The sequence below is a fragment of the Microcebus murinus genome, chromosome 26 (assembly GCF_040939455.1).
Source record: "Microcebus murinus isolate Inina chromosome 26, M.murinus_Inina_mat1.0, whole genome shotgun sequence".
NCBI classification, from domain to species: Eukaryota; Metazoa; Chordata; class Mammalia; order Primates; family Cheirogaleidae; genus Microcebus; species Microcebus murinus.
This window is the reverse complement of record NC_134129.1, coordinates 1,527,798-1,555,333: the sequence shown is the minus strand read 5'-3', so window position 1 is coordinate 1,555,333 and position 27,536 is coordinate 1,527,798. Positions and strand designations below refer to the sequence as shown.

The 27,536-nt window shown below is 48.5% G+C and overlaps 1 protein-coding gene across 1 annotated transcript; it reads right to left on the bottom strand.

The window, feature by feature from the left end:
* Positions 1-601: 601 nt before the first annotated feature.
* On the bottom strand, positions 602-27,536 carry NAAA (N-acylethanolamine acid amidase). Its single transcript, XM_075997794.1, has 11 exons — positions 27,262-27,536; positions 26,875-27,039; positions 23,387-23,513; positions 19,664-19,754; positions 16,227-16,303; positions 9,363-9,535; positions 8,832-8,894; positions 8,038-8,104; positions 7,272-7,300; positions 2,205-2,303; positions 602-1,268 (listed from the first exon to the last, which is right to left on the bottom strand). Exons 1-10 carry the CDS (start codon positions 27,465-27,467, stop codon positions 2,228-2,230), a joined length of 1,074 nt encoding a protein of 357 aa, XP_075853909.1. The 5' UTR covers positions 27,468-27,536; the 3' UTR covers positions 602-1,268; positions 2,205-2,227.

The window sequence follows — 27,536 nt, the reverse complement described above, 5'->3', positions numbered from 1 at the left end:
CTGGGACTACAGGCATGTGCTACCATGCCCGCCTAATTTTTTCTATACATATTAGTTGGCCAATTAATTTCTTTCTATTTATAGTAGAGACGGGGTCTCGCTCTTGCTCAGGCTGGTTTGGAACTCTAGACCTTGAGCGATCCGCCCGCCTCGGCCTCCCAGAGTGCCGGGATTACAGGCGTGAGCCGCGGCGCCCGGCCATGAGTAAACTACTTTTGATATTGGGGTTTTAAAAGGGCATCGAGCAATGTTTCTCCAACACTGTCCATGAATACGCTGGGCCACTAGCGAGGAGGCAGCACGCCAGGGAAGGAAGCTCTGAACCTGGACAACAAACACTTCCTTCTAGACATTCCACTTGCCCTCATTCTGTTGGAACACCAAACAAGAACATCCACTCAGACCTCCTTTGTTCATGCTTTTAACCTTTTCCGACTTCATCTTCGAAGAAGGTTCTCTCATGCACGTGTGAAAATCAAATTCTGCAAAGCAGCTGTTCACTCCCTGGAATCCGGACCCTTCACACCACATCCGGGAGGGCTGCTTCCTTGGACAGCTCAGACCGGGGACTTCGGGCGCAAGAAAGCAGAGAGCGCAACACTGAACATCTGGGAGCCTTTATTCCCCTTGCTCACCTCTCTTTCGACATTCTATTAAGTAAAGGTGAGCTACAATGAGAAATAATTCGGTTTCCTGTTACTTTTGAAAAGCGGCAACAAAATAGCTATTTAGAAAAAAGGAGGTCCCTGGGTTTTTCTAAAATCATTAGAAAGTACAAAAAATAAAAGTCCCATTAAATGAAAATACGTGATTAAAAGTCAGACTAACACAGATTCAAACAGGCTCTATTCAGACTAGAGTTCTCCGTTTCTTTTAGAAGAACCTTTTTTCTTAGGCTATTCCAGAAGCACTTCACAATGAAGACAGAGGCCTTGCCAGCTCATTTCTTTTGTGAACAAGGAAAGTGTGATAGCAGAAAGCTGGAACAAGCCTTAGGATATGGCTTGATGTCTGAGACCAATTATCTTTGAGTTTATTCCAGCCAGGACAGAAGCTGGGAGAGTCAGGGCAAACCCCGAAAGGAAGGGAATGCAAGACAACGCCTATGACCCACCTTACCACACCAAGTTCCAAAGTGATCCCCTGACCCTACTTCACAAGATTAGGAAGCTAAATGAAGAAGCCTGTGTTGTTCATAATACCATATTTTCACTTTGTCTTATTTTCTAAAGTGCAGCTCTTCGAGAATTTCATTTTTAAAAAATCATCTGTAAGGGAAGAAAAACATAAATGCATTTAATTCAATCACTGATTTTTAACATTCCCACGGTAAGTGAATGCCACACATCGGGCCAGGTTTGCACACTCCGGAAGATCCTTGCATCGGACGGGCGCCCTCAGCACGGCTGCCTGGGAGCCTTGATTTTAGGGACAGCAGTTGGGACTCCTGATTTCTCCTGATATCCTCCCTCGCCTGCGGGCCCGCAGGTGAGTTAAGTTGACTTCTGTGAGTGTTCTCTGCCTTCTGAGGATTTGTCCTCAGATGCTCGACAGTGCTGGCCCCACTGTGCCTCTGCAAACATGCAAGTCTCACCAGGCCATGGAAATGGACACCTTGCCCTGAGAGCAGCTTTACCTCAGGGGCAAAAGATACTACTGAGGACTAGAAAATGGGTTTTCCTACAGACAATTCAAAATGACCATCAATCTGACACAAATGATAATCATATGCCAGATGCTCATCAGAAAATATTAGATATGTATAAATGTGAAGCATGCTACCATTTTCTGTGAGAAAGGCCAGTGAGTGGCTGGGCGCAGTGGCTCACGCCTGTAATCCCAGCACTCTGGGAGGCCGAGGCGGGAGGATCGCTCAAGGTCAGGAGTTTGAAACCAGCCTGAGCAAGAGCAAGACCCCATCCCTACTAAAAATAGAAATAAATTAATTGGCCAACTAATATATATAGAAAAAATTAGCCAGGCATGGTGGCGAATGCCTGTAGTCCCAGCTACTCGGGAGGCTGAGGCAGGAGGATCGCTCGAGCCCTGGAGAGGAGATATGATTGTGCCCCTGCACTCCAGCCAGGGCAACAGAGTGAGACCCTGTGTCTAAGAAAATAATAAAAATAAAAACACACACATCAGCACACACCCACCTCATCCCCTCTCCCCAAAACAATAAGAAGAAACTTCAGCAAACTTACTTCTCTCTTCTGCATGTTTACTTTCAACTCAGGTTTCTGATCCTGGTCATGTACTTGTCTGGGTTGGCAGCACTCATCACTGTAGTATAAATTGTTAAGCTGAAAATAATGAGAGGAATTTACATATACACGTCATTTTCCCTATTAGTCCAAAAAGGGGGAAAAATACTAACAGCTTCTCCAACATTTGTGATCTAGGACAAGAACACAAAGAAAGGCCCATTTATGCCAGAATATTTGAAATGTCTGAATCAAGAGGACAAAGTGTTCTTCCCTCCTATTTTGGCAGCTCTGTGCGAGGTCGGGCTAGAAGTTAACACTGTCAGACCCTTCAGAGCTCACGCTGTGGCAGTGAGGGACAGCCTGCCCGCGCCCTCACCTTGCTCCGTCCCACTCCACCAGGCTTGCCTGTGACGCCCCAGCAGGCAGCCCCTGGTGGACCCCTCAGGAAGGGGTGTCCCCAGCGGCTACAGGCCACCATCAGAAGAACGCCACCCAGGGAAGGGGACCACACCGGCCTGGAAATGGGTTTGGGGCTGAGAATTCCCGGGTCCTGGGTACCTGGGCCAGGCTCTGGTGGGCACATGTCCCTGGCCCAGCAGACTCCCTGTGCCAAGGGAGTCACAGCTAGAGGAAGGCCAGAGTGGGGCCTCTACAGCTCAAGGATCAAGGCAGCCCCACCCTGGCCCAGATCTAAGGATGAAAGGTGAAATGGCATTGACTCCACACTCTGTGTGGCAGGAGACCTGCACAACTCAAGCACATGTGCACACACGTGTGACACACACCAGGGCCCGTTCCCTTCACTCCACTCTGCTCCCGCCTGTCCTGGACACCGGCGCATGCGCAAAGCATCTGGAGCGGGACTGTTCAGGAACAGGAGAGTTAGTGGCGCTGGGCCCCACGGCCGAGAGCACACCTGGCTGAGGACAGCACCTTGCCAAGCGCAGAGCTCGCCAGGGGTAACAGGCTCCCCGAACAGGACCTCAGTTGCTTGTCATCTTTGTCACAGTCTACTCTCCGTCACTGTCTTAATATTTGTTCTAGGCTGGGTGTGGTGGCTCACCTGTCATCCTACTACTCTGGGAGGCAGAGGTGGGAGGATCCCTTGAGCTCAGGAGTTCAAGACCAGCCTGAGCAAGAGCGAGACCCCGTCTCTACTAAAAATAGAAAGGAATTAATTGGCCAACTAATATATATAGAAACTATTAGCCGGGCATGGTGGCGCATGCCTGTAGTCCCAGCTACCCAGGAGGCTAAGGCAGGAGGATCGCTTGAGCCCAGGAGTTTGAGGTTGCTGTGAGCTATGATGAGGCCATGGCACTCTGGCCCGGGCAACAGAGTGAGACTCTCTCAAAAACAAAAATATGCTTTCCCTGATCACAGTACTATTCTCTTCACTGTTTTGATGTTTTCCTTGCTGACTGCCACAGCACAGGGCAGATTCTAGTGCAGGGGGTGATTTTGCAGCCCAGCACAAGGGGGAAGCACAGAGCAGACTGCCTATGCTCAGACATTCCTAGCCAGACAGCCTTACTTGAGGTTAGTCATTACGAGCAAAGGGCCTGACAGTCAGGGATCTGTGTTAATTCTGGCTCTGTGGTGAATGTTATTTAAATGCAGTTTTACTTGTGTTCAGTTATACAATAGAGAAAAATGCTACTTGGTAAACCGTTTATAACTTCCAACAATTTTATTTTGACAAAAGCCATTTAAACATTGACAGCCTTTAACTCAGTAATCCTACCTCTGGAAATTCAGCCAAGGGAAATAATCCAAAAAGTGGGGCAGTGGAGGAGAATGTACAAAGTTTTATATTTATTTATTTATGCTAATTTTTTCTATTTTTAGTACAGATGAGGTCTTGCTCTTGCTCAGGCTGGTCTCGAACTCCTGACCTTGAGCCACCCACCGGCCTCAGCCTCCCAGAGTGCTAGGATTACAGGCATGAGCCACCGCGCCGGTCTATTTCAAACTTTTTTTTTTTTTTTTTTTTTTTTTTGAGACAGAGTCTCGCTTTCTTGCCTAGGCTAGAGTGAGTGCCGTGGCGTCAGCCTAGCTCACAGCAACCTCAAACTCCTGGGCTCAAGCGATCCTTCTGCCTCAGCCTCCCGAATAGCTGGGACTACAGGCACGCGCCACCATGCCCGGCTGATTTTTATATTATATATATTAGTTGGCCAATTAATTTCTTTCTATTTTTATGGTAGAGACGGGGTCTCGCTCAGGCTGGTTTCGAACTCCTGACCTTGAGCAATCCGCCCGCCTCGGCCTCCCAGAGTGCTAGGATTACAGGCGTGAGCCACCGCGCCCGGCCTATTTCAAACTTTTAATAGTGAGAACACTAACTGGAGAGTGCTTAACTCAATTATAATATATCCAATTGACCATTATGCTGCCATTTAAAATCATAAGAGCTATTTAAAGCATAGAAAAAAATGCTTTAATAAAATAAATATAACTATTTTATTATAATACTAGTTTTTAAAAGATACATTAATCAATTCTATAATTAATTTAAAAACTATAAAAATACAAAAATAATTTTTAGCCCCCCCCTCCCCTTTTTTTTTGAGTCAAAGTTTCTGTTGCCCAGGCTAGAGTGCCATGGCATCAACCTAGCTCACAGCAACCTCAAACTCCTGGGCTCAAGCGATCCTCCTGCCTCAGCCTCTGGAGTAGCTGGGGCTACAGGTACGTGCCACTATGCCTGGCTAATTTTTTCTATGTATTTTTAGTTGGCCAATTAATTTCTTTCTATTTTAAGTAGAGACAGGGTCTCACTCTTGCTCAGGCTGGTTTCAAACTCCTGACCTTGAGCGATCCTCCCGCCTTGGCCTCCCAGAGTGCTAGGATTACAGGCGTGAGCCACCGCGCCTGGCCTAGCCCCTATTTTTAAACATGAATACCACAAGGGCAAATTTGTGTCCCACTGGGATGGGTACACTAAATGGTGCATTGGACGGGGCTCCTACAGGCTGGCGAGAGTCGATTACTAAGTATACAGGAAGTTATGAGTCAATTGTAAGCTTGAAACTAACCATAGAAGTCAACAGATGCTATAAATCAGGATTTTTTGTTTGTCCCTCACCCCAAGAAAGAGCTAGTTTACTAGCAGACCATTAAGTATGATTTGTTGTCCAAGTAGCTCATTTGTTAGAGTGATAGAATACTAACTAATTTGTTTTCTGTGTTTGGCTACTAGAACATTGTTTGTGGAATGAATTTTTAAGTGTTAATCTTTGGATCAGGTCATACTTAAAGAAAAAAACTTGCAAAGAGATATTGTGGTACAAAGAGATATTATGGTGCAAAGTGACAAGAAGAATGTCAATTTTCAAAATGTCATTATACCTAAAAATCTTAAAGCACCTGAGTACAAAAGTTATTCTAGATCCCATTGGGAAAACTACCATTTTGTGTTTGCATAAAATGGGACCATTTCCAAGAAAAAAATCAACTGAGCATTTGAAACTGAAAATCACTTTATAAGTTTTAGCTGTGTTGGGCTACTTATTGAAAAATATAGTTTTTTTTTTTTTTTTTTTTTTTTTTTGAGACAGAGTCTCACTTTGTTGCCCAGGCTAGAGTGAGTGCCGTGGCGTCAGCCTAGCTCACAGCAACCTCAAACTCCTGGGCTCGAGTGATCCTTCTGCCTCAGCCTCCCGGGTAGCTGGGACTACAGGCATGCGCCACCATGCCCGGCTAATTTTTTATATATATATCAGTTGGCCAATTAATTTCTTTCTATTTATAGTAGAGATGGGGTCCCGCTCTTGCTCAGGCTGGTTTTGAACTCCTGACCTTGAGCAATCCGCCCGCCTCGGCCTCCCAAGAGCTAGGATTACAGGCGTGAGCCACAGCGCCCGGCCGAAAAATATAGTTTTGATATTCTTGGAGAAAGCAGAAGCGAGGACAATGAGAGAAAGTAGGAAATGCTGGGTTCTGGAATTTACTGAAGTAACGGAAGGAGATAACACTGTCTTTACTTGCAGATGCTTCCAATTTCAGTAAATTAAATCCTCTTCGTTAAGCAAAAGCAGGTGTCTGCATTCCTAACGAGCTAGTCTTAGGTGTGCATTGAGGCCCTCAGGAGAGTCCCCTTCCTGAGGTGACACGTAGAGGCGCCAACAGCCCGTTCAGATTTGCTCTGATGGTGGCTGTGGACCTTCCAAATTTCCTGGGCAAGCTTGGTGGCCGCCACTGCCTCTCAGGTTTAAGCAAGAGCGTCCTGTGGGAGTTGCAGCCTTGGCCCAGGGCTTCACCTCAGAGAAGTGTGTGGTAAAATCCCAGACTGCAGCCCAGAGAGACCACTGTCCACAGAACGCTGCAAGGACAGGCTAAAAGAGGAACATGGGACTTAGTGAGTTGCCTCTGGAACAAGCAATGGCACTGGGGGTGGCGGAAACAAATGAAAACCAGGGGTGTTCAAACTTTAGTTCTTTTTTTTTTTTTGAGACAGAGTCTCGCTCTGTTGCCCAGGCTGGAGTGCCGTGGCGTCAGCCTAGCTCACAGCAACCTCAGACTCCTGGGCTCAAGCGATCCTCCTGCCACAGCCTCCCGAGTAGCTGGGACTACAGGCATGCGCCACCATGCCCGGCTCATTTTTTCTACATATATTTTTAGTTGTTTGGCTAATTTCTTTCTATTTTTTAGTAGAGACGGGGTCTCACTCTTGCTCAGGCTTGTCTTGAACTCTTGACCTTGAGTGATCCTCCTGCCCTGGCCTCCCAAAGTGCTAGGATTATAGGCGTGAGCCACCACGTCCAGCCTCAAACTTTAGTTCTGACAGACTGAAAAACAAAGGATCTCGTAACCAGTGATGGCTGTTCACAGCTGCCAGAACACGCCACTGCCCTCCCCATTCTGGGTCATGCCATCCTCCATATATTTGGTTTTTGACACGAACTTCTCATCTGCTTATATTTGTTTACCTGCCCCCACCGCCCCCGCCAGAGTGCCAGGCCAGGCCCAGGCAAGCCGGGTGAGAGGAACCCTCAGATCCCTCCTGGCCAGGGTGCCTGTGAGAGCTCACCGTGCTGAGTTGACATTTAACACGTCACTTACTTGTTACAAACTGGAACCACAGACAAAACCTACATAGGAAAAAAAAACATATTACAGAGAATATTAAACAGTAACAGAAACACACATAAAATATCTACAGGAAGAGTACAACCACTTCACACTTTAGTGCATCTTGGGGTAATTGTTAGAGACTTTTTAATCCTTTCTCTTTTTTTCTTTTAAACAATGGACATATGTTACAACTGTGTCTTTTTCTTTTTAAAATGAAGAAAAACTTGAGTGAAGATGGATACTTTAACTTATATGGAAACAAGTTCAGAAAATGTTATCTGACTTTTTAAAAAGTGTTTTCAACCAGATAAAGCTTTTTTTTTTTTGAGACAGTCTCACTCTGTTGCCCAGGCTAGAGTGCCGTGGCGTCAGCCTAGCTCACAGCAACCTCAGACTCCTGGGCTCAAGCGATCCTCCTGCCTCAGCCTCCCAAGTAGTTGGGACTACAGGCATGTGCCACCATGCCCAACTAATTTTTTCTATATATTTTTAGTTGTCCAGATAATTTTATTTTTAGTAGAGACGGGGTCTTGCTCTTGCTCAGGCTGGTTTCGAACTCCTGACCTTGAGCAATCCTCCTGCCTTGGCCTCCCAGAGTGCTAGGATTACAGGTGTGAGCCACCGCGCCCGGCCCAGATAAAGCTTTTATTCTAACATTTTAATCCACTACATTTGTTTGATTTGAGAGGAGAATTTTTTTTAATCACTATTAACAAACACACCAAACATCTTGGCTGAGCCGGACACCAGTTACCTGGAAAAGCGCCTCCAGGGTGAGGTTCGCCTGCCCTATGGCGTTAAGGGCTTTGATGGCAGGTGTCCTGTGCAGACAACAGTCACAGTCACTTAGCAGTTCAGGAGCCCCGAAGGCCGTTTGCTGTCATTTTAGGAGGCACAATGCAAGGCCCAGTCTCCCCGCCCCCGAAACTGACTCTGGTCCAGGCAGGCTCCTGCCCAGGCCCCGACGCCGCGGGGAGTGTCCAGCAGCCGCTGGCCTCCCGCCCAGGCCGCGCGTGGTGAAAACACGTCACTGCAGAATGGAACAGCAGCCACCGAACAGGAAGGGCGGCACCCAGGGTGAGGTATGTAGCTCTTTGGGGCCGTGCTGATTCTATAATTCTAATTATAGAACTTCCACAATTAGAAAGGACAATGAAAGCCCCCAACTGGTTTATTTATTATTTACGGGAAACGATTTCCTTCCAAAAAAGTCTTTCTCAGAAGACCAGGAATCTGGCCCTATCCTTTTATTTTACAGATGGGTGAACAGAGGCCCAAGGAGCCGCCCAGTGAGCCATTTTTAGGGCCGGGGTGGAATGAGACTAGGCAAGTCAACCCTCCCAACGCCCAACCAGCTGCCAAGAGGCTCTGCCCACGCCTGACCTCCGCACAGTCCCTGGCCACCCAAGGCACTGGCCAGGCCCAGGTATGTTTCCTGGGCAAGGAGAGCACCTATAGGTCTCTCTGGGCCCTGTGACGGCAGGGACATGCTCTCCTACCACCCACGAGAACACTGCAAACTCAAAGGTGTGCAGAAATCCAGTCTACCTCCGGTCATCGCTCTTGGGTGCTGGCTTCCAGTGGTCATAATTTGTCTCCACTCGGAACCACCTAGAACAGAGCAGAGTCATTTAGGACATAGCTAAAGAAGAATTATTTTTAAAATGTATAATAGGCCAGGTGCAATGGCTCACGCCTATAATCCTAGCACTCTGGGAGGCTGAGGCAGGAGGGTTGCTCAAGGTTAGAAGTTTGAGACCAGCAAGAGCGAGACCCCGTCTCTACTAAAAATAGAAAGAAATTAGCTGGACAACTAAAAATATATAGAGAAAATTAGCCAGGCATGGTGGCGCATGGCTGTAGTCCCAGCTACTCGGGAGGCTGAGGCAGCAGGATTGCTTGAGCCCAGGAGTTTGAGGTTGCTGTGAGCTGGGCTGATGCCACAGCACTCACTCTAGCCTGGGCAACACAGTGAGACAGTCTCACATACACTAAAAATTTTAAATATCCTTAGTTTCAATCAATTAAAAAAAAAAGATTATTTGATACAAAATGACCAGAGCCTTCAAATCTACTCACGCTCCATTCAAAGGATCCAGAGGCCAAATGTCTGCCGGGCCACCTCTCTTCCTGGTGATGACCACTCCTTGCCGAGAGGACGTGCCACCCACGATGTAATAGACGTCAGCAATCAGGGGCGTCTTGGCCAGTCTGTAAACAGCCGCGTCAAAGTTTTCCGCCTCACTCAGGGTCTGCACGAACAGACAAACCCGCCTGAGCCCCGCACGCCTGGGACTGGGCCCTGCCCGAGCTGGACACGGCCGCGCACCGCTACCCCTCCAACCGCCCCAACCTCGCGCTGGCCAGCAGGGCTCCTGAGACGGAAGAGACCTCAGCTTCCAAATTTGGGAGGACGGGAAGGAGCTGTTGAGAGGTGCAGGCCTGGCGCCTGGTGCAGGCCGTGCTTTCTAGGCAGGGCACCCTCCCGAAGGACTCCCCATGTTCCTTCATCCGTTTGCTCTTTCTTTCTTTTCTTTTTTTTTTTTTTTTTGAGACAGAGTCTTGCTTTGTTGCCCAGGCTAGAGTGAGTGCCGTGGCGTCAGCCTCGCTCACAGCAACCTCCAACTCCTGGGCTCAAGTGATCCTCCTGCCTCAGCCTCCCGAGTAGCTGGGACGACAGGCATGCGCCACCATGCCCGACTAATTTTTTCCATATATATTAGTTGGCCAATTAATTTCTTTGTATTTTTAGTAGAGACGGGGTCTCGCTCTTGCTCAGGCTGGTTTCGAACTCCTGACCTGGAGCAATCTGCCTGCCTTGGCCTCCCAGAGTGCTAGGATTACAGGCGTGAGCCACTGCGCCCGGCCTTTTTTTTTTTTTTTTTTTGAGAGAGAGTCTCACTATGTTGCCCAGGCTAGAGTGAGTGCCAGGGCGTCAGCCTCGCTCACAGCAACCTCAGACTCCTGGGCTCAAGCGATCCTGCTGCCTCAGCCTCCCGAGTAGCTGGGACTACAGGCATGCGCCACCATGCCCGGCTAATTTTTTCTATATATTTTTAGTTGGCCAATTAATTTCTTTCTATTTTTAGTAGAGACAGGGTCTCGCTCTTGCTCAGGCTGGTCTCGAACTCTTGACCTCAAGCAATCTGCCTGCCTCAGCCTCCCAGAGTGCTAGGATTGCAGGCGTGAGCCACCGCACCCGGCCCCATTTGTTCTTTCAACAGGTGTTTCTAGAATACCTGTGGTGCGCCAAGCCCTGTGCTGGCGTGGGGAAAGGGCAGCAAGCAGGACTGAGCCAGTCTCTGCTCCCCGCAGATCTGAGGCAGACAGCAAGGTCAACAGCCCGGGCTCTGACAGCCCTGGAGGCCAACAGGCTGCAGAACTGCGCTGCACGGGTGCCTACGGGAATCGCTTCCAGAACCTCCGCTCCCGTGTGCTCCCTCCCTGCGCTGATCTGCTCCGACATCCGAGGTCCACACCGGACACCTGCCGCCTTCACGTCACTCTCTACTGCATTTTGAAAGAAGCACATTTTATCTCCCCCATCCTGAATATGGCCTGGGCCACTGTCAAGGGCGGGTTGGGGACAGGGTCAAACAAAGGCACAGTTCACAATACTGGCGTCTGCAAAGGCTCCTTCACTCGGCACCACACACCACGACCCCGAGGCAGGGCTGTGCGGACTGTTTCCCCACGCTTACTTGTCGCTGTTAGCGGGGAGGTATTTTGACTTGAGCTGGTTTGTTCTGAACTCAGCAGAGTTATGCAATGAGGTCTAACAGCAGAGACGGAATCTGTGTTTGACTGTGTTGCCCTTACTACCCTCAACTGCTGTCAAAGTTCACTGCCTGGGCCGAGCGAGGTGGCTCACACCTATAATCCTAGCACTCTGGGAGTGCTGAGGCAGGAGGATCGTTAGAGCTCAGGAGTTTGAGACCAGCCTGAGCGAGAGCAAGACCCCGTCTCTACTAAAAATAGAAAGAAATTAGCTGGACAACTAAAAATATATAGGAAAAATTTAGCTGGGTATGGTGGTGCATGCCTGTAGTCCCAGCTACTCGGGAGGCTGAGGCAGGAGGATCCCTTCAAATTCAGGAGTTTGAAACCAGCGTGAGCAAGAGCAAGACCCCATCTCTACCAAAAATAGAAAGAAGTTAATTGGACAGCTAAAAATATACAGAAAAAACTAGCCGGGCATGGTGGCGCATGCCTGTAGTCCCAGCTACTCGGGAGGCTGAGGCAGGAGGATCACTTGAGCCCAGGAGTCTGAGGTTGCTGGGAGCTAGGCTTGTTAGAGTCCGAAGAAGTGCGAGAAAAGACCACCTTAGAAACCTAATTGGGCCCAATTATGAGTGTTTATTTACTGGCCAGGACTCCTCCTTCCTGCAGAGAGGCAGGCACGGAAAGCAGTGATGAGAATGGAAAAACAGCCCCCCTTTAAAGGCAAAAAACACACACTAAAACTGATTAGCAAGCACTTTTATACTTACAATCTTATCTTGTTTTAGCACAATGCAGGGCTGGAGCCTTGAGATGGGTTTAGAAGGAGTTGCCAGCAGCAGTTAAGATTCAGCCCAGAGGAAGCCCCTGAAGTATCCTAACTGCAGACATCAATCTTAGTTGAAGTACATCCTGCATCCTGTGATCTGAGCCAGAACGCATTCAACTGGGTACATGAAGCATGTCAGGCGCCTCAGAGGTCCATGGTGCTTTGACCCTGGCCTAGAGGCTATATTTTGTGGGCAGTTGTGCCATGCACCACCACCTTTCTCCTTAGTTTCTAAACTTAATCACACTAGCAGAGCCGGGATGGCGGGTGTGGAGTCAGATAAGGGTCAACTGAAAATTTCCCGCTCTCCTAAGCAAGCAAGCAAGCGAGCAAGCAGAATACAGAAGCTAATGGGTGGTTATTGGCTGTCTATGGGCCCTAGGCCCTAACAGGCTGACTCCACGGCACTCTAGCCAGGGCAACAGAGCCAGACTCTGTTTCAAAAAAACAAAAAAAAAGAATTCACTGCCTGTAACAGAGAGTTCTGTGCAAACAAAGCAAGGGAACAGTAATGAGAAATACAGAAGGCAGCGGTGACTCCTTGCACCCAGGTGACAAAGGCAGGCATAACAGCCCCAAAATGGAAAGAACCAGTGCCTATCACCAGGAATATATTCATGCAACTGAATATCCTCAGTGATTAAAGGAATGACCAGTGATATACACAATGTGGATAAATTTGAAAAGCATTATGCTGGAGAAAGAGTCTGTACTCTACGATTTTGTATGTATATGAATTCTAGAACAGGCAAAACTTGTCTCTGGCGATAAAAATCAGTGAGTAGTTCTGGGGTGGGGAGGGGTGGGGAGTGAGGTGGGAGGAGGGTGTTAGAACTGACTATAAAGAAGCGCTGGGGAAATTTCCAAGGACTTGGAAATGTCCTGTTTTGTTGTTGGTTACATGAATAAATGAGTATCTACAAATGATCTGTGCATTTCATTGTTTGTAAATTACATGTAAAAAATTTTTAAAATCATAACAGTACAGTATGTAGAGTCCAATGGATATATATATGTGTATATATATATATATATATATTTTTTTTTTTGAGAGAGAGAGTCTCACTCTGTTGCCCTGACTGGAATGCTGTGGCGTCAGCCTATCTCACAGCAACCTCAGACTCTGGGGCTCAAGCGATCCTCCTGCCTCAGCCTCCCAAGTAGCTGGGACTACAGACATGTGTCACCATGCCTGGCTAATTTTTTTTTTCTATATATTTTTAGTTGTCCAGCTAATCTCTTTCTATTTTCTTAGTAGAGAGACAATCTGTCTCTTGCTCAGGCTGGTCTTGAACTCCTGAGCTCAAGCAATCTTCTCACCTTGACCTCCCAGAGTGCTAGGATTACAGGCATGAACCACTGCACCTGGCCCCAATGCATACATTTAAACTAATATTTTATTTTTAAATGTCAACATTTATAATACACTGGATTTTTTGCATTTTTAAATCTTACGATGAAAAATTTAGAAGTCACCTTAAAAACATGTGATGGGTGGATAGTTCAACATCTTTAGGTAGCACCCAAGGAAAAAGGTGAGAGCTGAGGTAAGTCCAGTGGGGCTGGAGGACTCAGAACAAGGCAAGGAAAAGCCAGACAGGCTACCACTGGGCAGGGCTGGTCCTGGCACCAGAGCTGCACTCCAGGACAGGGGCCTCTGGTCAAATTACAAGTTGTAACAGCCCCTCTTAGCACGGGGGACACATTCCAAGACCCCAGTTGATGTCTGCAGATAGTACCCAACCTGATATACACTACGCAAAAATTTCTTTTTCCTTCTTTACAATTTCACAGAAAGAAGAGTCATTCTTCTTCTTTTTTTTTTTAACATATTTTTTTAGACAGGGGCTCTCACTCTGTTGTCTGGGCTGGATTCGAACTCCTGGGCTCAAGGGATCCTCCCACCTCAGCCTCCTGAGTATCTGGGACTACCGGCAGGTACTACCATACCCAGCAGAAGGTTCCTTCTTACCACAGATCTTAGCAACCTCAACATATAGATTTTTTTTTTTTCTTTCCTTATTTCACCTTTTCACTTAAAGGAAGTACTTTATGGCTCATCTTTGGCATGTCTGAATTGCCAGCATCACCACTTTTGGGGCCATTGTTAAATAAAATAAGGGTTCCTTGAACACAAGCTCTGTCATATGCCATGACAGGCATCTAACAATGGAGACATCTGCTGAGTGACTAGTGGCCAGGTGGCTAGACAGTGATTCACCACACAGATTTAGTAAGGAGTGGAAAAGTTCAAGATCTCATCCTGCCACTCAGAAGAGCATGTGATTTAAAATGTATGTATTGGCTGGGCAAGGTGGCTCATGCCTGTGATCCTAGCACTCTGGGAGGTCAAGGTGGGAGGACTGTTTGATCTCAGGAGTTCGAGACCAGCCTGAGCAAGAGTAAGACCCCGTCTCTACTAAAAATAGAAACACATTATCTGGACAACTAAAAACATATACAGAAAAAATTAGCCGGGCATGGTGGCGCATGCCTGTAGTCCCAGCTACTCGGGAGGCTGAGGCAGGAGGATCGCTTGAGCCCAGGAGTCTGAGGTTCCTGTAAGCTAGGCTGACACCACGGCGGTCTAGCCTGGGCAACAGAGTGAGACTCTGTCACCAAAACAAAACAAAATAAAATGTATGTATTGTTTATTTCTGGAATTTTCCATTTCCTATTTTCCAAACACAATGGACTGCAGGTAACTGAAACCTCAGAGACCAAAACTGTGGATGGGGAGTACTGGGATGATATCTGTGGCCTGTACTCTGCTTGTGTTAATAGGTTCATGCAAGGCAGATGCTCCTTTTGCTATGTGTAGAGCTACCGTGTTTCCCCACAAATAAGACCTGCCTGTAAAATAAGCCCTATCAGGATTTCTAAGCATTTGTGCAATACAAGCCCTACCCTGAAAATAAGACCTAGTGATGGGAGAGGCTGCACAGTGCATCTGCACAACCCATGCATGTCATCAAAGAGTGGTAAAGAAGCCGAGCAGCCCTTCTCATCTGCCCCGTGAGAGCTCTAGTGCTCCACAGGAGAGATTAGGGCCAGTGGTTCTAAAGGAAATAGTGTCGCAAGAAATTCAGGATGGAATTCGGGGTTTGGAGAGTGATGATGATGTTCCAGAAGAAGACGACTTAACTATATTTGAATAAATGTAGATTGTTGTACCATACTTAAAAAAAAAAACACATCCCCTGAAAATAAGCCCTAGGAGGTTTTCTTGAGGAAAAATAAATATAATACACTATCTTATTTTCAGGGAAACACGGTACCTTCTAATGTATCTGTTTTGCTAATTCAGATACTTGCAAATAGAGATTCTAAAGGGAGGGCAGGCACATCTAATTCTGTACAAGAACACAGTATTCTCTTTTATCTCAATGAGCTATCGTGGGAAAAACTAGCCTACCACAAATATTCTCTCCTAACCAAACTCTAGCCAGACTCCTCCGAGCCTTCTTCACTGCGAGGCCTTAACCTTGGCCTGTAAAGTCTTGGAACGAACACTGACAGCTGACACCACATCCTCCCGAAGACCCAAGTCCTCCCCCCCCCTTTTTTTCTTTGAGACATAGAGTCTCACTCTGTTGCCCTGGCTGGAGTGTAGGGGAACAATCATATCTCATCTCCTGGGCTCGAACGATCCTCCTACTTCAGCCTCCCGAGTAGCTAGGACTACAGGCATGTGCCACTGTGCCTGGCTAATTTTTTCTATATATTTTTAGTTGGCCAATTAATTTTTTTTATTTTTAGTAGAGACAGGGTCTGGCTCTTGCTCAGGCTGGTTTCAAACTCCTGACCTTGAGCGATCTGCCCGCCTTGGCCTCCCAGAATGCTAGGATTACCAAGTCCCCCTTAAAGTGCCTGTCTGAGAAAACTGAAGGCTGTCAAAAAAATTTTGTCTGTGTCTGGCACCTGTAGATGGGTGTGTGTCCCAGTCTCTGGGAGGGCAGGAGCCTAATTTCTGGGCTCTAATTAGCAAACCCAGCTGGGCTTCCCATGAATCAGCCCCTCTGCTCTCTACTTTTCCAGTCCCTGCCTCCACCAAGCCCTGCTCACTCCCCTTCACACCTCCTCCTCCTTCTCCCTCTAAAACACCTCTGCACACATTCAAGCTGAGTTCAGCTCCCACTGTCCTCTTTCCCTACTGCAGTCACACACCACTGATTAAAATCTGCCCTGGCCACTTTAATGAGTCTGGCTTTATTTTTGACATTTATTACCAAAAAGGCTTATATGCACTTTGCCAACATTTAGATGCTTATTCTTTTCGGGAGCTTCTTACATTAAAAACAACATTGTTAAATGACACAGAGCATCACAACACGAACACGCTGGGGCAGACGATGAGGTTAGGGTGAGGTGGGCTCAACAACGACCATACTCACAGTGCGGAGAAGCCAGCTGATCGGAGAGTGTCTCTGGAAAAGGGCAGCGATCGCGTTCTCCCACCACCAGCCTCTATCTGCCAAGGCGAGCATAGACGTTACACATGTGTGTGCACATACAGACACACAACAGATAAATATTTTCTTCTGGCAAGCAAAAATATGTGAATATTCACTCAAGTTTCAAAAGAAGGATCTTTTGGTTTTTGTTTTTTTGAGACATAGAGTCTCACTCTGTTGCCTGGGCTAGAGTACCATGGCGTCAGCCTCGCTCACAGCAACCTCAGACTCCTGGGCTCAAGCAATCCTCCTGACTCAGCCTCCCGAGTAGCTGGGACTACAAGTGTGCGCCACCATGCTTGGCTAATTTTTTCTATGTATTTTTAGTTGGCCAATTAATTTCTTTCTATTTTTAGTTGAGACGGGGTCTCGCTCTTGCTCAGGTTGGTTTCAAACTCCTGACCTTGAGCGATCCGCCCGCCTCGAGCCAAAAGCAGAATGTTTTGTACCTGGATACAACGATGATTATGCTAAGGGAACTCATTCTATTAATTACTGCAGGCAAAATAAAATCATGTAGCTGTCCAGGGAAGTGTCTTAATAAATATCAGGAAGAATGTAAGAAACGTGTATCTTCCAGGACTTTCATTTTCATTTGAGCTCATGTTTTAAAAAAAATACAAATTACAGTCATTCCCCCCAAAATTACTCCTCAACAACTTCTAAAGTCTCTGCAGGAGATTTATTGGCAAAGACAAGTTTTCATTCAAGAAATAAAGCAGCGGCAACAAAAGAAAAAGAATACACAAATTAGATTTCCTAAAAATTTTTAAAATTCCATGGATTAAAAGACAAAACCAATGGAATAAAAAGGCAGCCCACAGAATAGGAGAAAATATTTGCAAGTCATATATTAGATAAAGGATTAATATCCAGAGTGTATGGAGAACTCCTAAAACTCAAAACAAACAACCCAATTCAAAAATGGGCAAAGGAACTTGAATAGACATTTCTCCAGAGAAGATATAGAAATGGCAGACAACACATGAAACGCCATTATGCATCATTAATCATTAGAAATGCAAATCAAAACTACAATTAGCTACCGCATCATATTCATAAGGATGGCTACTATCAAAACACCAGAAAATAAGACGTGCTAGGGAGGATGTGGAGAAACCAGAAGCCTCAGGCACGGCTGGTGGGAATATAAAATGGTATCACTGCTACAGAAAACGGTATGGTGGCCCCTCAAAAGATTAGAGGTCACCAGAACTTCTTCCTCCTGTCTTAACTGAAACTTTGTCCCCTCTGACCCACGTCTCCCTGTCCACACCACCATCCACCACTCCGCGCTCCACTTCCACGACTTCGAATGTTTAGATCCACCTGTGAGTGACTTGATGCCGTGTGACTTGGCAGTCCCACTTCTGGGCACATGTCCAACTGCTGTGGAGATGGACGGTGACAATGGACGTGAGGCACTGTGAATGTGCTTAGCACCATTGAACTGTGCGCTGAGAATAATGAAGACGGCAAACATTAGAGTGTGTGTATCTTACCACAAAGAATTTGGGAAAATCTTCAATTATTGAAAAAGGAAGGAAGAAGAGAGAAAGTAAGGAAAGAAAGAGAGAAAAGAAAGAGGGGAGAGAAAGAAGGAAAGAGAGAGAAAAAGGAAGGGGAGGGAAGGGAAAGGAAGAGAAGGAAGAGAGAGAGAGAAAGAAGGAAAAGAAGAAAGGAAGGGAGGAGGGAAGCACCGATGTGCTTGCTATATGCTGCCTTGGCCCAGACCCTGGAATTGAACTGTGAACAAAAGATACTAGTGTACCATCAAATAAACAAGGTTTTGATGACTGTAATGAAGGAAACAACACAGAGAAACCTAATTGTCAGTGAGGAGGGAGGGCTCCTTCCGAGAGGAGCAGTAAAGACGGCCTCCCTGGGCTGCGGCCTGTGATGGGCTAGGACGGACAGAGCCTTCCAGATCAAAGGCCCAGGTGCCTGGGGCAGGCGGAGAGAGGGCGGAGAAGGCTGTAAAATGAGGCCCCGGAGGTGTTGAAACGTGCCATACATGAACTATAACCACCTGCTGTGCAACAGATCTCCAGAACTTTCTTTTCCAGCCTGAATGAACTGTCCCCTTTGACCAGCATTTCCCTCCCCCCACCCTCTGCCCCAGGCTCTGGGAACCACCGGTCTACCCTCCACTTCGGGGAGTTCCAGTGTTTAGATGCCACGTCTAAGGTGCCGTTTGCTGAACCGTGGAAACTGGGAGGGCGGACGTGGGTGGAGGCGGAGGGGCAGGGCAAGGGGCAAAGGGACGAGCGAGACCCCCTTGCGCGTTGAGTCTGAGACGCCCTGAACTCAGACGTCACAGTGACAGTGCACGGACCACCGGAAGGCACTCGCAAACGTCGCTTGTGTGACATCGTCCCACACGCCCTAGGACACTGCAGCAGCTTCCCAGCCGCGCGCCCGGCCTCTGCGCCCCCGGCCTCTGCGCCCCCCGGCCTCTGCGCCCCCCGGCCTCTGCGCCCCCGGCGCCCGGCCTCTGCGCCCCCGGCCTCTGCGCCCCCCGGCCTCTGCGCCCCCGGCGCCCGGCCTCTGCGCCCCCCGGCCTCTGCGCCCCCGGCCTCTGCGCCCCCGGCGCCCGGCCTCTGCGCCCCCTGGCCTCTGCGCCCCCCGGCCTCTGCGCCCCCGGCGCCCGGCCTCTGCGCCCCCGGCCTCTGCGCCCCCCGCCTCTGCGCCCCCGGCGCCCGGCCTCTGCGCCCCCCGGCCTCTGCGCCCCCGGCCTCTGCGCCCCCCGGCCTCTGCGCCCCCGGCGCCCGGCCTCTGCGCCCCCTGGCCTCTGCGCCCCCGGCCTCTGCGCCCCCGGCGCCCCCGGCCTCTGCGCCCCCCGCGCCCGGCCTGTGCGGGCAGCCGCAGGCGGTGAAAAGCACACAGCGGGCCTGTCTGCTCGCTGGCCTCCAGCCCTCCTGGGGCTCCCACGACACTTGAACCCCCTCATCGTGACCCTGTGGCTGGACCCCGTCCGCTCTAGCGCCAATGTCGACGGCCCTCGCTCCACGCGGGCACCACACCGTCCCTGTGTCCACCCAGCCTGCTCCCGCCCGCACGGCCACCAGGCCAGGCCCGCCTGCGCCTCGCGGCTCTCGGGCTCCGCGGCTCGCCCCTGCCTCGCCCCGCGCCTCGGCCCTGCTTTCCGGGCGGCGGCCGCCCCTGCCTCGCCCCGCCGCCCCTGCCTCGCCCCGCCGCCCCTGCCTCGCCCCGCCGCCCCTGCCTCGCCCCGCCGCCCCTGCCTCGCCCCGCCGCCCCTGCCTCGCCCCGCCGCCCCTGCCTCGCCCCGCCGCGGCGTTCCGGAGGCCCGTGCTGAGCGCGGCGCCCATAGAACTGCTCAGGGGACGGTCAAACGCGAAGGAGTCCGTCTTGATTACCTCGCTCGTCGCCAGAAACCGTGAACTCGTGTGGCCTCTGCCCGGTCCACAATCCTACGTAGCCGATGAAAGTGGTGCCGGTGAATGCGACCTGAAAGCAAGAGACAGGTTCCATGTTACCACGCCAACGAAACACACACTGAAATCAGCCGTTCTGCCCGATAATGTCCTGGATTCTTTTTTCTTATAAGTTCTAACATACTAGAATAAAGCTCTGATATAGCCTTCTAGAACATGGGTTCTTAATCTCGGGGATCCGTGGCTAGAATTCAGTGGATCTGTGGCCTTGTATGGGAAAAAAGGCCACCACCATACCTGGCCACATGGCACATATTTATTTTTAATAACTTCTAACTGAAATTTAACTCCTTCTATAATGAATGCATGCAATGAATCATGCAGTAATGTTAATAGTTGTGCCCGTGATTTTGTCACTAGTAGAAGTCACAGGTATTTTCATATGCATAATTGTGGCTGCAGATATCTTAAGATACCACCCATAGTCACCACTGCTCTGAAATCATGGCAGTTGTTAGACTGACTCCTAAATTTTACTATTTAACGTGTTAAGAAAAAATTATAATATTGAAATGGCTATTTTTCAACATAATTGATTTTCTTTATAATTTCATGGATTTTATTTAATATATTAATAAAATATTATTTACCAAAGGAGTCCATGTTCAAAGAGGATTAAAAAGCCCATCGTAGAAATAGCAAATGGACTAAAAACTTGTTTGGGGCAGGTGCGGTGGCTCACACCTATAATCCTAGCACTTTAGGCGGCTGAGGGAGGAGGATCGCTTGAGTCCAGGAGTTTGAGACCAGGCTGTGTAAGAGACCCCATCTCTACTAAAAATAGAAAAACAAAATTATCCGGGCATGGTGGCACGTGCCTGTAGCCCCGGCTACCCAGAAGGCTTAGGCAGGAGGATTGCTTGAGCCCAGGAGTTTGAGGTTGCTGTGAGCGAGGCTGATACCATGGCATCTAGCCTGGGCAACAGAGTGAGACTCTATCTCAAAAAAAAAAAAAAAATTATGAAGACTGGACAAAAATGAGAGACAAATTATTTTGTGGATAACCTGTTCTTAATTTAGCAAAATGATTTCTCAGCCATGAGTTCTCTGCAGAAAGGCAATACGCAAGTGAAAACTGACTTGAATCTCGAATCCAGTAATAACAACCTGAGCACTGAGAATAGAGCCACCTCAATAGAATATTTCTCGTGGGAGCTCCAGGAAAAACAGAAACAAATGAAGCAACAACTGTTAGTTAGCATGAGTTTTAGAGAAAACAGTTGAAATAATTTATTTTTATTGCATTCATTGCTTTGTCTATTTATAAAATAGTTGCACATTGTAGAATGGAGAAAAGCATAAGGAATAAATTAAAATAATTATTATTCTATCATTTACTAATAATTGAATAACTTAGCAGATTTTTACTATGCATTTATATTCTGTTATTACTACTTAAACCAGTTTCTGAAAGTTTTGAAATCAAATTGTTAAAAGTGGTAAAGAAATAGGAAAGGAGAAACTTTAGTTTACCTTAATTCTGTCTTATTTAAAATTTTCATGAGAAAGTGTTTGTAAAAGAGATGACTAAATGACTACTTAGCAAATGAGTTTTTAGTATTTGTGAGTCAACCCCTAAATGCAAAAAACAAAGGAGATAATAGTCCTTGTCTTTAAAGCCAAAACCTGGCTTTTGCACGCCCTATATTGCTTTACAGCAATAACATGCGTTGTGTACTCTAGGAATATTGATGAATGCTCTCTCTAAAAGTTTACACAGTAATGTAACAACAGTACATAGTACAGTTTTAAAGGGACCATGCTTAAAACAAAATAATCTAAGTATGATTTCTTAAAGATCATACATACCCAAGAAAGTGGTATGGGTAAATCATACTTGTTAAATGAAAGATAATTTATTATTTGGCCCTATTTCTTTTAAATTTTTTAATTTCATCATATTATGGGGGTACAAATATAGTTAAGGTTACATATATTGCCCTTGCCACCCCCCCCCCATGTATTTTTTTTTTTTTTAAGACAGGGTCTTGCTCTGTTGCCTGGGCTGGACAGCATCACAGCTCACTGCAACCTCAAACACCTGGGCTCATGTGATCCTCCTATCTCAGCCTCTAAGTAGCTGGGACTACAGGCATGTTCTGCTGCACCTGGCTAATTTTTATATTTTTAGTAGAGACACGGTCTCACTCTTGCTCAGGCTGGTCTCGAACTCCTGAGCTCAAGTGATCCTCCTGCCTCAGCCTCCCAGAGTGCTAGGATTACAGGTGGATTACAGGTGTGAGCCACTGCACCTGGCCATATTATTTGGCCACTATATATCAAGCACCTACCACATGCTTTACATATACTATGTGATTTAACATTTATAACCACCTCAGGCCAAATGCAGTGGCTCACACCTGTAATCTCAGCACTTTGGGAGGCCAATGCAGGAGGATTGTTTGATGCCAGGAGTTTGAGACCAGCCTGGGCAAAATAGAGAGACTCCATCTCTACCAAAAAGTAAAAATTAGCCAGGTGTGGTGGCATATACCTGTAGTCCTAACTACACAGGAGGCAGAGGCAGGAAGATCACTTGAGTCTAAGAATTCAAGGTTACAGTGAGCTATGATCCCACCACTGCACTGCAGCCTGGGAGACAGGGGAAGACCCTGTCATTCATTCATGAACAAACATAAAATTTTTAACCATCTCAATAAAGTAGTTGTGAGCCTCTCAGAGCTGTAGTCTGTAAAATGGGTGTAATCCCCCAGGTTCACAAAGGAAGGCCAGTAATTAACAGAATCAGGATTCATTTTGGTTTTTTGCCTATAATCAAAACTTTAGGAAAAAACTGACACCAAGATAGGAGGTCACTGTTGTATACCTTACAAAATCCAATGTAATTATCTTGGTAGATTAACTGGAATTATTGAACTCATGGTAGGGCTTTCTGTGAGATACCACGAATTCAGGAGTTGTATGGGTCACTAGTGTTGCTTTCTTCTAAATGAGCACCCTTCTGTGCGCCCGGCTTCCCTCCTGCCACCGGCTCAGCAGCACAGATCGGCCTGCACAAAGAACGCTGCCGAGCGTGGCTGAAAACCGTGGTAATCCTGTAGCAACCTGCACATTTTACACCCAGAAAATAAGAGCTTGGACTCTGAACTAGCCATTTCTTTTTATGATTTTTCTTTTCCTCTTCCAAGGATGGATGTAATAAAACTCTAGACAAAGGCATCTTGATCCTTTCTCAAGCTCAGCCGTCCAGATCCCTGAGACAACACCCTGGCAAGCAGCAGGTGATCTCCAGAGTCAGGATTCGAACCCAGGACTGTCAGAACCCAAAGCTGGGCGTTTCCAGCCATTGTGCTACCCAGTCCCTCTCTACTGTAGAAGCCACCAGAACAGGGGAAAGCAGAGGAAGGAGCTGACTCAGCCTAAGTGGAAGATTGAGCATACTCCACAGAGATTTCCCTAAGGAAAATTAGTTGACTTCTTTAAGCAGCTGCTCCATAATAATATACGACCATCCTTCCCGTAAGCAAAATCGATGTAAACCCCTCTCCTGGTTTTGTTATTCCAGGGATTTGATGTTTTTGGTATCTTACGCTAATAACACACGTCAGCAGCCCATCCAGATGCTTGCTGACTTGGGTTAGTGAGTCTTTCCAATTTCTGTATCTTATACTGTGCACACTATACCTGTCCATTCTTTAAGAACTGCACATCCAAGGTCAACTTGCGTAAGATATCTCCAAAAGGATAATCCAGATTGCGACCATGGTGGATGCCACCTCTGGAGTCTTGAGCCACAATGCTGGTGCAGAATCTGAGAAAAGCCCAATGTGAATGAACAAGACAAATAAAAAGGTAAATGAGTTTTTCATCTTTAAAACAAGTGCTCAAAGTAAAACACTTTATCTTCATCATAACTGACAAACGCTATAATCCTTGTACAAGAATATGGATTCATAATTGAAGATGAAAAACACAAATGCACACAACTTGTATGTTCATTTGGAGTGACTAAACCTTTGCCCTGGCACGCATGGGTGGCACGGCAAGGCCACTGAATGAGAATGTCACCCTCAGTCTACATCCTACGTGAAACTCACTCGTCCTGGGCTTGGGGGACCTCTGAACTGTACTCCTTCTTTGTATGTTTCTCACTTCACACTTTATGTAAAGCTACCTCAAGCTCAGCCTGAGGTACGGAGGTACTATGAATTTCTCAGAGCTAGTACAATGGCACTAAACCATTCTGTTCCCCAAATGTTCCATTTTGTCCCGTTGGAAAATGGTCAGGTCTTTACAGGCTTGGCACTCTTCCTGTCCTTGTAGAGGTCCCTGAAGAGAGCTAATAAAAGAAAAGGATTCTTTAAGAACTCTGGGTTAGACAAGTATTTTGGGAAAAGGAGGAGGTGGTTGGTTTGTCATAATACCTACATATCCATATTCTCTGAGAAAATTTAATGTATGAAAAAATATTTATATACAGTATGTCCAATTCTCAGGGAGAAAGATATGTATATCCATACGAACAAAATAGAGGAATACCCTAAAGGATTTTCTGGTCGTTTCTGAGTAATAGGATGGTGGTTATTTTGTTCTTTATAGTTTTCTGCATTTACTGGTTTTCCATATTAATTACATATTAGAATACTTTTACAACTAGAAAAAAAACCACAAATGCTATTTGTTTTTGTTTGTTTAAAGAAGGAAGCTTGGTCAGGTTTCAATTCCTTCCAATGTGTCTGATCTGAACTTCAATGAGTTGAGGTCAGGGAAAGGGGATAAGATATGATACAGGATGTACTAAAGCAAGTGGGTAGACTATCACTCAAAGGGGATTTTTCAAAACTGGCAAAGTAACAATACTTCCACGTCATACCCAAAGGTTTTAGTGTGAGGTAGCGCCCAAGCACAGGAGACAAAGGAGAGGGGAGGCAAGTGCTATGCGAGCAGCTCTGCAAGGCACTGAAGACTCACATGCTTTCAGCACCCGCCAGCCAGACTTTCAGCGAGTTGTCCCCTCTGAAGCTTGGTTTCCACAAAACAGAGGGTACGGGGCTGTGTTCATGAAGTGCCTGGCACCCCTCAGGCTCAATAAAGGGTAGCTAGTGTAATACTCCGATTCAAGAAGCCTTACTTATGCAATGAGAACAAAACATTTCCCTTGTTAATGCTAGTGGAATTGGATGGTGCTTTCTGTTGCTAAGCAATTCAATAAATACCTTAATATCAAATCCGAAAGTTACAATGTTTTTACTAGAACTTTTGCTTTAATCTGTTTGGATATGGTTGACTCCAGCTAATGGGGATAAAAATGATTAGTGATTTCTCACTGAGAAAGCCACATGTCGAAATAGGAAAAAGTGGGAGGCAGAAAGGAAGATGGCAAAATTAACTTAGTTCAGTTGAAAAACACTTTAACAGGCCTGTGTCTTAGCTGTGTCTGAAGACATTTCCCTGAAGAGGAAGGCAGTCTCCGAGCTTCCTAACTTACCCTGCCCAGGTGTTCAGGCATGATGCCAAGGCTACTGAAGTTTCATTATCCCAAGATTTTTTTTCTTGAGACACGTTCTCTGTTGCCCAGCCTAGAGTACAGTGGTGTCAGCCTCGCTCACAGCAACCTCAAACTCCTGGGCTCAAGCGATCCTCCTGCCTCAGCCTCCTGAGTAGCTGGGACTATAGGCATGTCCCGCTAATATTTTCTCTTTTTAGTAGAAACAGCGGGTCTCGATCTTGCTCAGGCTGGTTTGGAACTCCTGACCTTAAGCGATCCTCCAGCCTCGGCCTCCCAGAGTGCTAGGATTACAGTGAGCGCCCGGCCCCAACATCTTTTTTACTCTCATCCTCTTTAGACATCAAGAAGCTATAAGCAGTTACAAGATGTTACAGGATCTAAGCTTAGACATGAAATCTTTAAAAAAAAAAAAAAAGATGTTACAGGATCTATTACCAGGCTGGTCTGTTGGTAAATCAATAGTCTTAAAAGGGAGAAACCAAGTCAAACCTCTCTCCACAGTGAGTCTATAGACGCTGAAGGGTCCCTTGCACTTTGCCTGGAGTCAACCCCACTCCATACCGCTTCCACTGCCAGGTGCCACATTTTGTCACACCCACGGGCCGGTCCGAACACTGGGTGGCCCATAAGATAGAACAGCGGTCCCTGCGTCCCCAGCCCTAGCGGAAGCCAACTCTGAAAGAGCGGCCAGCCATGCCGACACACGGACGGTAACTGCCGCGGACGGAGCGCAGGAAGGACCCACTGCAGGTATCAGGCTGGAGGGGCACAGGGTGAGCTGCCAAAACCTCCCGGAAAAGTAAAAATATATGGTTTTTTTGAGACAGAGGACTGAAAAAATATGTTGGAGAAATGAAACTAAAAGCCTTCTCAGCTAGTTTATTTTATTTTATTTTTTTTTGAAACAGAGTCTTACTTTGTTGCCCCGGCTGGAGTGCATGGCATCAGCCTAGCTCACAGCAACCTCAAATCCCTGGGCTCCAGCGATCCTCCTGCCTCAGCCTCCAGAGTAGCTGCACGCGCCACCACGCCCGGCTAATTTTTTAACATATATTTTTAGTTGTTTGGCTAATTTTCTTTCTATTTTTAATAGAGACAGGTCTTGCTCTTGCTCTTGCTCAGGCTGGTCTCAAACTCCTGACCTTGGCCGGGAAAAGCGCACTTTCAGCAGATTTGGAGTCAGAAGCTCCCTGGATCCGCGGAGAGGGACAAGGGTGTCCGGGCGGAGGAGGCCGTGGCGGCCAGGCAGGGAAGCTGCTTCCCCTGTCCAAGCCCCAAGCCTCGCACGCAGGAGGGAGGACGCGGGCTCTGGAGGGCGCGCGCCCGCTCACTCACGCAGCGCTCACTCACCCAGCGCGCGCCCACCCACCCGGCGCGCAACCACTCACGCACGCGTCGCGCACTCACCCGGCGCGCGCCCACTCACCCGGCGCGCAACCACTCACGCACGCGGCGCGCAACGACTCACGCACGCGGCGCGCACTCACGCACGCGGCGCGCAATGACTCACGCACGCGGCGCGCACTCACTCACCCGGCGCGCACTCACTCACGCACGCGGCGCGCAATCACTCACGCACGCGGCGCGCAATCACTCACGCACGCGGCGCGCAACCACTCACCCGGCGCGCACTCACTCACGCGGCGCGCACGCGCGCACTCACGCGGAGGACTCGTAGGCCAGGTTGACGAGCAGCCCGTCGGCCAGGCTGAGGTTGAGCGCGTCGCACAGGCCGCGGATCTCGCCGGCGAAGGGCTGCGGCAGGCGCGGCTCCAGCGCCAGGGCCGCCTCGCGGAGCAGCGCGCGGACCCAGCTGGGGACTCGGTCCCTGAGGGGGAAAGCGCGGGTGTGGACGGGCGGCCAGGGCTGCGCCCGCGGGCGGGCGGGCGGGCGGGCGGGAGGAGCCCGGAGAGGAGGCGGCGTCGGCCCCCGGGACAGGTCGGCCGTGTGTCCTGCTCGGTCGCCGAGCAGCCCGGCGACCCGCGCGCCACCCTGAGCGGGAACGGGAACGCGCCCCGCCGCCCGGCCCGCGCCCCGCCCGCCCGCTCACCCCACGACCCGCGCCACCGCGGCGCGCACCGCGGCCGGGTCGTAGCGCCGCAGCACGGGCAGCCAGCGCAGCGCGGGCGCCGCGTCCAGGCTCACGTTGAAGCGCGGCGGCGCCGGGCCCGGGGCGGCGGGGCACAGCGCGGCCCCCGCCAGCGGCAGCAGCAGCAGCAGCGGCGCGCGGAGCGGGCCTCGGCCCGCGGCCGGCATGGCTGGGTCGCGCGGGGCTCCGGCCGCAGCCCGGCCCGCGGCGGCAGTCGCTGCAGGAGCGCGGCCGGC

What these genes read in the sequence shown, in the direction of transcription:
- NAAA (XM_075997794.1), bottom strand. Translation starts at nt 27,467, where the DNA reads ATGCCGGCCGCGGGCCGAGGCCCGCTCCGCGCGCCGCTGCTGCTGCTG. An exon ending in CTGGCCTACGAGTCCTCCGC is followed by an intron (nt 23,514 to 26,874) that starts GTGAGTGCGCGC and finishes GGCTTTTCTCAG; the next exon opens with ATTCTGCACCAGCATTGTGG. An exon ending in GTGGTTCCAGTTTGTAACAA is followed by an intron (nt 2,304 to 7,271) that starts GTAAGTGACGTG and finishes CATTATTTTCAG; the next exon opens with CTTAACAATTTATACTACAG.